This window comes from Argiope bruennichi, chromosome 4 (genome assembly GCF_947563725.1).
Source record: "Argiope bruennichi chromosome 4, qqArgBrue1.1, whole genome shotgun sequence".
NCBI classification, from domain to species: Eukaryota; Metazoa; Arthropoda; class Arachnida; order Araneae; family Araneidae; genus Argiope; species Argiope bruennichi.
Genome location: NC_079154.1, coordinates 136,107,818 through 136,119,371, shown reverse-complemented (window position 1 = coordinate 136,119,371; position 11,554 = coordinate 136,107,818). Strand labels below are relative to the sequence as shown.

Genomic DNA, 11,554 nt, shown 5'->3' with positions numbered 1-11,554 from the left:
GACCATCATTCTTAACAATAAACAAAAAAGAAGGAAACACTCAACCAAAATACTACTTGCAAATAATACAAAATTATAGTATTAAGTGCAATAATATTTTTTTTTAAATTTTGTAAATATTAAAGGGCAGCCAAGAAAAATTTATTTTTCATTTATTTTATTCATAAAACTATTCAAAGTACTAGTTGTTTTTTGCTTGACATCTTCATCCCTTAAACGAAAAAAATCCCATTGCCTTTTTTAACTGACATTCTGTTATCATGAGCGTCAAACATGCCTGAAAAAAAATGGAATGCAAATGTTAGGCCAAGTAAAAAACTAAAAGTCAATAAAATTAAGATAAAGTTATAATGTGATTTAACAAGCAAAAAAGCCAATAAAAAAAGGATATATATTACACGCTTTCATATGAAAAGTATTCTTTGAGAGGAAATAAATACTGACCCTGCAATCCACGATTTTCATGGATTCTTCAGGTGTATAAACAATCTAGAAATAAAATAAAAATTATAACTTTTCAGCTTATATGTATATTCAAAATTCCTTAACACAAAAAAATGAGATTACAATACTGCACAGTCTCTCTGGCAAGGTAAAATCCCCTCTTCAAGTGAAATCTATGTGTGCGTCGTTTTCGCCCCGAACTACAAACACAGTCGCAAAATCGCATAACGAATTTGAAACATTCTAAATCATTGCGTTTTTGAGTTTTCTTTTGAGTTTGTTTACGTTCTAATGAAAGTACAGACATTCAATTCCTTGTTGGATTTTGTTCACATTCTACAATATAGAGGCTAAATCTGTGCTCTGAATTTTATCAGTTGAGATGTATTCTTTTTTTTTATCATGTTATATCCGAATAGGCAGAATACCTCTGAATAGATTTTACTCAAAATTTGATAGAAATCTACAAATTTGGTATAAAAACCACATACCAAATTTCATCCATCTGGCTCAAAGTATTTTGAATTATCTTTGTCGCCTATAGACAGGCAGATATTTTCCATAAAATATGTTTACCAACTCAAGAATGCCTAAAACGTGGAGATTCGTCAAAACCTCAATTTTGAATTTTTTGACGATTACAATACTTTCTCTATACTGTGGAACCCCGTTTAACAAGCATAATTTGTACCCAAGTCTTATTCATAATACGAAATATTCATTACACGAAACCATTTTTTTTTCATAGATATATCTATGTAAAAATAAGACCATTCCGAAAAAAAAATTCTCAAATAAATTAGTAATAATTTAATTTATGATACATACTCTTTTTACAAGAAAATGACCCTTTGGAGAAAACTGACTCATTTCTCTATTCTTCAAAATTTGGCAAAGTTGAGGCACATTATTATCTTTAAATGAATTTGTAGAATACATAACTACTGCCTTATCAGGTTGATGCTTCTCAATATAAAATGCAGTAACTGTGTTGCCTCTATTATTTCTTCTATTCCTAATCAAACATCATCCACAGCTTTTTGGTTTAATACAAAAAATAGCTCTATAAGCTTTTCGATAATTCTGGCTTTCTTCTTCCACTAGCTCATCGATGTCGTTTCTATGTTCTTCTAACTTCATAATTTTGAACAGATCTCGTCCACAAGCACAATCTGTTTGACTAAAAAAACTCCACAGGCACTATTGAAACCCCTCGAAGTCACATCTGACAACGCTATCCGGCCAAAACCTTTACAAGCGCTCAACATCGAGTAACACAAGCCAGCAAGAGACTTGATGGCGTACACTCGCCACATTCGGAGAGGCATCGCTCGTTAAGAGAGTCTTTTTTTCTCTCTCTCTCATTATGCGAAGTTTAAAGACCAAGGTGCTCGGGAACAGAGATTGGATTGTACTTCGAATATGAAAAAGTAAAGAAAAAAATAGTCCAAACCTGTAGAAGCACCAAATCAAACTAGTTTCGTCAGTTTACCTGATCGGAGTTGAAAACTGCAGATTGTAGAATGTGCATACAGTTGATCATGGCGATGCGAGCAAAAACAAACAAAATGCATAATAAAAAGTCCTGATTTATTTATTAATTTTTATGTGTTATGTTAAGAGTCTTGCGTTCTGACTGCTGGTGGAATTTACAACGTGTTCTGTTGCCAGAAATATTGCTTATTTGAAGATCGCTCTATTCATTTTTTCTTGTAATAAGTATGGTCTAATAAACATGAATTTATAACTTCTACGTTATTTTTCATAATTACATCAGGCTCAACGTTATGTAACCTGCATCACTTATAGTATTCCTCCTCTAATCTGCAAATGATAGCATTTACTAACGCTTTTTAATATCTGGTTTATCATTTTTTAATCATTTCTACATATCTGAATATTACGGACGTTTTATTTTTAGAATAGTCAAAAAGATATTTCTTTTTATATAAATTTGTTCAATTAACTCAACCAATCTTTTTAATTAACCTTTAAAAGTTATTTACAATTTATAAAGTTATTTACTATTTACAAAGAAACAAAATTGGAATGTTCTGATGTATATCTTCTAAAATAGCTTTAAATGTGAGCATAATAAAATTTTCCAATGTATTATGCAATTCATAACACTTTTCCATTACCATTTATCAAAAAAAAATCATATCTCTAATTCTAATAAAGAAATTACCTTGTACTTACATTCATTTTCTCCTTTTCGTAATAGTAGTAGTAAAAAGCCTTTGTAAGAAAATGAAAATAAAATTTTAGTATAGTCCGTGATTCCATCCACAAAACATATGTACGAAATTCTATGCAAGCAAAATGTTATTTAAATATGATGATGTTTATTGGCTGGAATACTACACTCATGTCTATAAATTAAGGGTAATGCAAGTTCAGGAAAAGAAAGAGTCAGAAGCAAAACAAATGTGATTTATTTGTAAAGCCTATTCATTAATTAAAAGGTAAAGAGCAAAAAAGATACTATATGTTTGATATCATTAATAAAAATTGCGATTTTTTGCTCCCTGGAGAAAATTACAAAGAAACCCTATTTACAAAAACCAATATTACATGGTTGGTATGATGGTTAATACATAATATATCTCCCAGACGATGCAATACAGTCCGTACAACGCCTAGGCATGCTGAGTATCAAATTATCGATCTGATATTGGGGAATATTACACCACTCATCAAGCAATGCTCTCCGAAGTTCCGGTAGACATGTAGGAGGTGGTTGACGGGCTGTAACTCGTCGGGCAAGTATGTCTCACACATGCTCTACTGGATTCAAGTCCGGTGAGAATGCTGTCCAGTCCTTACGGGTGATATCCACCGATCGAAGGCATTCCTTTAGGATATTTGCAAGGTGAGGACTGCCGTTGTCATCCATAAACACGAATTCTGCGCCCATGCGAAACAAACGTACATGTTGTTCCAGAATGATGTCCCGATAGATTCGGCCTGTCATGGTTCCAATTTGTACATGCAGGTCAGTTCTGGAACTCAGAATAATTCCTAACCAAACGAGCAATCCTGCACCACCGTAACGGTGTCGTTCAGTGATGCTCCCTTGGTGGTAACGGGTACCTGGCGCTCTCCATATGAAAGTCCGACGAGAATCAGACTGCAAGCTAAACCTGGACTAGTCGGAAAACATCACACAAGCCCACTGTTGTGGTGTCCACAATGCATGCTCTCTATCCCAGGCTAACCGCAGCCGATAGTGAGTTGCAGTAAGTGTAAAATATCTGACAGGCCTACGAGCATATAGACCCATTTGCCCTAAGCGTCTGTACACGGTCTGCCTTAAAACTGTCGTACCAGTGCCTGAAGAGAGCTGAGGAGACATCTCTGATGCTGTGATCCGTCTGTTTCTTTTGGAAGTAACTGCCAAATACCGGTCCTCATTCGGCGTTGTAACTTGGGGGCGACCTGTGCTGTAACGTCTGCTCACATTACCATCATCCAAAGCCTGGAGATGACACTCTGGGCGATTCCAAGTTCCTCGGGTACTTCCAGATGGGTACGCCCCCATTCCAGACGGCCGATAATTCTACCACGTAAAAAATCATCCTAATGCGTCCTTTGTTTCATAACGATGCGGTTATTGCACTGAAAGGCTTATAAAGTGCTTACGAACAATTTTATTTCTTTGCCTGTATTCCTTATACATCACTCTCTTACACTCTCATCATTGTGACGTAATATCGGTGTCATCTGGTGACTTCCTGCAATTTGCATATGATTTTTAAAGATGTTTGTAGTCATTTTACGGGTGATATATGTATTTTAGAGTTATTTCCACGTGACTCTGAATTATTCTTAATTTATGGGCATGAGTGTATTTGCTTTATGAAAAAATTGTTCAAAATGCTTTTCAAGGACCTATCTTTATATAGTTACTTCTGGTATTACAAGTGCTCATCAAATAAACATATTTCAGAATTTCAGTTAAAACTTAATTGTCATTTCAATTCTTTCCCCGATCACTTCGCAGTATATTACTGTAGAAAAACCATGTGTGCATTATTTTAAAATTCAAGAAGTAAATTTTCCAATGAATTGATTTTAAACCCGTAAAATGTTTTTATAAATATTTTAAATATATAAAATTTTATTTATGATATTTATTATTGTTTTATTTACTCCATTTATGTCGCAAACCCGTTGCGACGATATTAAAAGCATTTTTCGTGCGCACGTTAATGAGAGTTAATCAACGATGTCTGTAATGAGAAATTGTTATTATTTAATACTATTGTTAATGAATAGTCAGTTTAAGAATACAGTACGAACTTACTATCCTATATTACGTTGCTTCAGATGAAACGTTCAAATCGCTTTCATATTTTCTTCGCCCAACGGCGTGGAATCGCATGAAGGTTTTCTCAATAAAGGCCTTTCCTCCGTAAACTGTGAACCTTGCGGAGTAAGTAGAGAGGCAAAAATGGACACACTGCTTGAAATGACATAGGGCTTTATAGAAACCATAAAAAGTGCAAAAATGGCCTGCAAATGGCGCTTCTTATCATAACAAAATCAATAATCAGTATAATAATTGATTTTTAGCAAATTCTATGTTCTATGTTCCTGTAATTAAAGGACAATGTTGTAAAAAAAAATACCCTTTGCGTTTTTAGTTTGAGCAGTAAAGACAGTGATCACTTCAAAATTTTATCCCAAATTTTTATTCACATTATGATACGGGATATAGCGCAAAAATAAAATATAAAAAACGAAAAAATACAAACACTTTAACAGAACACCATTTTCGTCTTCGGGTCTAGTCGATCTCTCTCTCTCCCGTGTCCCCTCTTTCACTCTCCGTTAGAAAAGCAGGGTTTCCAAAATTGGCGCCTTACAAAGGTTGTGAATAGCAATGTGCAGCATATTTGTAGGAGTGTTAAGAAATGATCGTCAGATCATCCAACCTCATCCCTAATGAGGTTGAATGATCGATTTGCGAGTTCAGGTAACCCCACAACCAATTATCACATAGATTGCTATTTGGGTATCTGTGAGGCCAAGCGTAACAGAAGGAATGGCAGATCCTCACCAATGGATGGGTGCCAGAGATCTTTCACATGTGTTGCAATATGGGGTAGAGTGCCATTCTGTATAAAGTCGTACCTTCCGACAGGTTTTTTTCAGGAAGGATACGATTCTATAAAATATCAACATACTTCGCCCCTGTCACTCTAACAGTTTGAAAAGCAGAGCCAAGCATTTTCTCAAAAAAAAAGGTTCCAATCATAATAAATATGATAAATCCACACTACAACGTGACTTTCCAGTCATGCAACGTTTTCATGACAATTCTAGGATTTTCGATAAGTCAAATTCTGCAGTTGTGAGAGTTGACAGACCCTCGGATTGTGGAATGTCGATTCATCGGTCCACAAGATGTTAGACACACAATCACCCTCTTTCCCCATTTTTTGTAATATTTTTTTGTTTGTTTGTTTCCATAAAACCCCATGTCATTTCAAGAATGTATATAAATTTTTACCTCTCTACCTACATTACTCCATAAATTATTCAATTTTCAAATATTAACGCTTTTAAATAGCTCTTATTCTTATTTAATTTTCAATTTTACAAGGCAATTAAATTTGATTTTTAATTTATTTTTTGACTTCTATATTTATAAACTTAGAGTTATCGAGTTTCACTCACTCCTGATGTGCGGGAGTTTTGAAATTTTGTGCATCCGTGAATTTTCGACGAGCCTTCTATTTAAAAACTTAGTTATCAAATAATTGATTCATTTCATTGAATTTGGATTTCTTATGGGCGGTTGCACTTGGCAGTGAGCTTTAGAAAAATACATTTCAAATTTCCAAAACATTTATTATATTAAATTTAAATTAAAGATCAATAAGCAAAAAATTATTAAAATAAAAAATTCTATTTTTTAAAACAACAGTAAGAGTGTGTTTTTAAAAAAATGCGTTTATTAATTTTATTTAAATAATTGAAACTCACTTCTTTTCCTTTCTTTATATCTTTGCATATGCTTACAATCACATCTTCAATGGTGGTTGCATTGGGATAAACATGTTGAAACAATTCCATGTAAATGTCAATATCCTGTAAAAGACAGCTTTGTTTTTTTAAAATAGGTAAATCGACAAAAGGGGTGAGTAAAGAAAGTTTTCAAAACAGATTGTGAATAAAACAACTTTTATCACAATTTTTAATTATCTGTAAAAAAAATTTAAAAAATAACATTAAGGCGAAAAACTACAAATGAAAAAATTGGCATAGCCAGAAATAGAATGAATCAAGTTTCAAACACTCAGTCAGATAGATAGATTAACCGTAACCGCATAAATGCCACATCTTCAGTGAAATTTGCATCCATCTCTGAGTCTTCATGTTTCAATACTTTTATAATGACGAATGATAATTGATCTATATTTTCATCGAAAAAAAAGCAGCATCGAGATTAAATACCAAATAGAAATTGTTAGACTGTCAGACAAATTCAGGGAAAAAAATATTATGCACTCACGAAATACAGAAATATGTAAACTGCACCCATCTTCAAATGGATATCTTGTAAAATGTATCGGTCGAGTTCGTAAAAGGCCCAGCGAGCTCATAAGGGGAGAAAATTAATGAAATATTGAAATGTCCATTAATTCATAATTTTCATACAACTAGAGACAAATTGTTGAAATTTTATAAATTTGACTTCAACATTGGTGTGACATTTGACTTCAATTTTAAGCACCGACTAAAAGAACTGAAAGATAAACGAACGAGAAAAATGAAAAATCATTTTTAATTGGAGAATTAATCTGATTCATCCTTTTTTTTATTTTAATTAATCCTTTTTTAAAGCTTAAAATATACAGAATTTTATAGATTCAAGATTGCACTTTCATTTCTGTTCTTTTCTCAGAGAGTATAATAAATTAAATCTATAAAGAATTTCAAATTAATATAGATTAATATTTTTAATAGTGTTTAAGTAATCGTTTTTGAAAAATGAAACTTTTTAATAAAACCATATTTTGATTTTTTTTTAAAGTTTAGTTTTTGTTTTTAATTTTCAATGCGTTGAAAAGCATATCTTTCTTCACTTTTACTGCTTTGTTAGTCCTTGTTTTTCTTGACTGTAATTCCTTTTTCTTCAAATTTTCAATTTTCGATCCCCCCCCCCTCCATTTGAATTAGTATTTATTGGCTCCGGCATGCAGCTAGTATCAGTAGATTTCGGTATTTCTTGAAAACTTTTTTAGCTGAAAAATCTATATTAACTAACCTGGAGGTACTGTTGTTTATTAATATTTGCCATAAGTAAGATTTAAATGCTTTCTATGTGTTTATTTTCAAATTGCAGCATATAGGAAAATCAAAATACTTGATGTTTCAGAATTATCGGAATTTTCAACAATGCCATTAAAAAAAAAGAGAAATTCATGCTGAAAATAGTACAAAATAATATCTAGTATATAGTAAAAGAAATAAAATAGGAAAAGAGCAGAAATTTTTAAATAACTTAAATAAATATAACGAGAAAGGCTTCGTTATAGTATTGTTTACAATTCTATGTACAGCTGTTAAGCTTTATTAAAATATCTTTAATTTTATTTCTATTATCTTAGAAATAAAACAAAGGCGGTTATAAAACATCTTAAAAATTTGTGATTTTTGGTCAAAAATGGACTTTTAAAGTAGAAGGACACCTGAATGAATTCTGAAGAAAAGCAATATAATTTAGATCAAATTTAATATAATTATAGTGCCGAGAACAAACGATTTTAATGTAAACAAACAGCAGTAATAGATAAATTATAAAAAGTTTAAGAATCGATTTTTAATTTTTATTATTATATTTAAAATTATTATTAAAATTTCTTTTTTATGTTATGCTAAAAAAAAGAAAAACTAAAAGCTGTTCTGTAGGAATTATATTAAAATAAATATAGTACAAAAAAATGAACAATTATTTCAAACAGAGAAAGAAGTCTATTAACCATTATGAGCAGCAACTGCATGATGCGGAGAATATTCGAACTGCGACAAAGTACAAATCACTTTTAATTTATAAGGGTGAACTGACTCCAGAGTAAGTATTAGAATCGAGATAATCCAAAGGTTCCGGACAATTATGAAATGTTTCAAAAGTTCCAAACCATTGATCAAATATATAAATAAACTGTTAACAAAACGTCAATAAAAATTAAGATTTCTCATCTGAACAATCGGCATGATCTTTAGTCCTGAAACAATGTTTGTTATTTACTATCAGATAGATCAGATTTCTCCAAAACTATCAAAATCTTTTTTTAACACTTTTTTAAACTAACTTAATTTATGTTTGTGAAGTTGGGATTACGTAATGCATATTTCATTCACTTCTCCGTGCTCTAAACATTTGAGATTTTCCTCAGATATGCATTTTCAATGTCAATACACTGTTTTAATGTGTTCAGAAATTTGCTTCCTCCATTTTTAATCAAAATGCTAGGCTTTAATATTAAAATCGGATTACTAATTCCTGATTCAAAGCACTGTCTCTTTCCATCTACTATTTTTTCATATCTTTTTGGCAAATGTCAGATAACATCTCGAAAAAACGATGAGTCTTTTGAGGTGATTCCAGAATCGATCCAATTTTGGACTTCATAAGAACGGATCAGTCAGGCCGTGTGGGATCATCAATCGAAACAAATGGTAGTTGGATGGTGTAAAGTCTAGAAAGTACAAAGAGTGGTGCAACACCACTATCTGTCGTTTCCAAATACGTCTTGACCGGTTTGAGTCATGTGGCCGAGAGTTGTCAGGCTGGAGAATAACTTTGTCTTGTATCTCTTTATACTATAGCTGTTTCTCCTTCAATGTTCCGCTCAAACGCATCAATTGCTTCGATTCCGATCTCCTGTAATGGTTTCACTCAATTTCATCAACTCGTAATATATCACACCGAACTGGTCTTACCTTGGCACCGTGAACATTCGGTCTAGCCGTCGGCGTGAAGACTTGTCGAAACATTCCTCGTGATTTTCTGCTCTTGAGATCATCGTAGTTGACCCATTTTTCGTCGCCGGTCATAATGCGGTGTAGTAACTCCTTCCAATGACGTCTTTGAAGTAATTTCACAAGCAAACAAATGGCGTTCAACATTTATCAGCTTCATCTTGTATAGAACACAATTTCCTTGCTTCTGAGTCAGGCTAAGAGACGTTCTGAAACAGCTTACTGAGTCATTCCCAATAATTCTATCGATTCTTTTTGCATTTGGCACGTGGTTTCATCAAGCAAATCGGAATCTTAGAAATTTTTATCCCTCCTATGCTTACGTCGATCCTCGACGTCAAAATCACAGTTCTTCAAGAGTTGAACATATTATTTCAATAAGAACAGACTCACCTAAGTACTTAAAAACATTCGATGATCTTCGAATGAAAATAGAAAATCAAAACTTTTCGCAAATGACTTTTCGCTAAAAAATTGACATCTTCGAATAAGAATAAATTTATGATGCAAACACAAATTTTTCAATGTGATGCTGTCGTAAAGTTGATAGATGTCCAGGCTTACTGTGCGACATTTTTGACTGTCTGTTTCGACCACCACTTACCGATGCAGCCATCTATCAATGAAGAGCAGAGGCAAAGCTATACACCTAATATAAGTTAACTGGTTTAATGAAATTTCATTCTTTACAAGTGACTCAGTCTGGAAATCATTTCAGATAAAATGCTATAAAGGATCGATAATAATTAAAATGGTGAATTATAAATTGGAAGCTAAAAAGTAGAAATTAATTAAACTAAAAACTTTCTACCTTTCAGTACACTAATAAGAGTGCATTTTTATGAACTTTTACATACATTTATTGAATTTGACCAGTTTCATGTTTGCAAAAGTAAAATTTTGTAGAATTTTACAATCGATTTTTCACTCTCCTGGTATAATGCAGTTTTGAAACTCGTTACTTGTGTATTCGTTATCACAATATACTACTTTGATATTCCCGGAAATGGGTTCATTAGTTAAATAAATTTTCGTTCCAAACAATTGACGTGAATTGACGTAATAGTGAATTTTAGAAAACTTCATTTACAGGTATCATAATATTCAAAACAATGAATGATAAACGAAAAATAAATAGTAGAAAATAATTAAAATAAAAAATTTAGTGCGAAAATAGAAAGTACGTTTAAAAGTTTGCTTATATTAAATCTATTCATAGCTTTTCATCATGAGAATGAAAAAGCATGTAAAATTACCTTTTGAGATGAGAGCTTAAAACAGTAAGCGGTACGGGCAATACCATCTGAAAAGAAATAAGAAATAAGAACTATATCATGCCATGCAATTATTTTTCATGGAAAAATATATGTATGGGAAAAAGAGATCAAAAGTGAAGCATAAAATGAAGGAGTGCATGTATGTCAAGAAAATGCTATACGCTTTGCATAGTTATTATACAAACAATAAGTAATATGTAACAAAGTCTGCGCGTTTAAACAATTAATTTAAAAACACAAAAATAATAATTTTATTTTATACATTTTTGCCAGTCTCGGTAATGATGCTTATTAATTCCGGTGTAATTTATAATTTTTTTGTAAATAGATAGATTTATTTATTTACAGCTGCTACTTTAAAAAACTTATTTGGTCTGGGGAAGCTGTTAAATTCAGCCATCTTCACATAGCAGAAAGTTAGCTTACTTGCCGTCCTGCACATTTCGTGTGCGCAGCATTCCTCCATATTATTGCCAAGAGATAACCCTATTTGGAAAAATGCAAATACGAAGGAGATCAACAAATGCTTTGAGGTCTTCATGACTCTTTTTTAGACGTGGAAGAACTGAATTCAGAAGAGGCCTTTATAAATCCCAAAGTCTCATATTTCCTCCCAAAACTGATTCGAGCAGGCTATCAACAGAAGAAATTCTCGCGTGAATGTGTGAAGGATGGCAGCTGAGCAGACTTGTTTATGACAATTAGAAAGAAAAGTTGTTACAGAAACTGTTTGCTGCTCTGATATTTAAAATGATTCCATTTGTAAAAAAACACGCCAGGAAAAGCCTTTGTGTTTGTAAATGCATTGGTTTTTGAAATAACTGCAGCGTTGTCCTTTT

The 11,554-nt window shown here is 32.3% G+C and overlaps 1 protein-coding gene across 2 annotated transcripts; it reads right to left on the bottom strand.

The window, feature by feature from the left end:
- Positions 1 to 152: 152 nt before the first annotated feature.
- LOC129966999 (uncharacterized) lies at positions 153 to 11,308 on the bottom strand. Of its 2 annotated transcripts, none has more exons than XM_056081631.1 (6): positions 11,142 to 11,308; positions 10,695 to 10,741; positions 6,436 to 6,540; positions 2,633 to 2,682; positions 445 to 489; positions 153 to 277 (listed from the first exon to the last, which is right to left on the bottom strand). In XM_056081631.1, exons 1-5 carry the CDS (start codon positions 11,254 to 11,256, stop codon positions 462 to 464), a joined length of 345 nt encoding a protein of 114 aa, XP_055937606.1. In that variant the 5' UTR covers positions 11,257 to 11,308; the 3' UTR covers positions 153 to 277; positions 445 to 461. The 2 variants fall into 2 exon arrangements, with proteins under 2 accessions (XP_055937606.1, XP_055937605.1); XM_056081630.1 differs by having other exon boundaries at positions 2,644 to 2,682.
- Between the last annotated feature and the right edge of the window lie 246 nt (positions 11,309 to 11,554).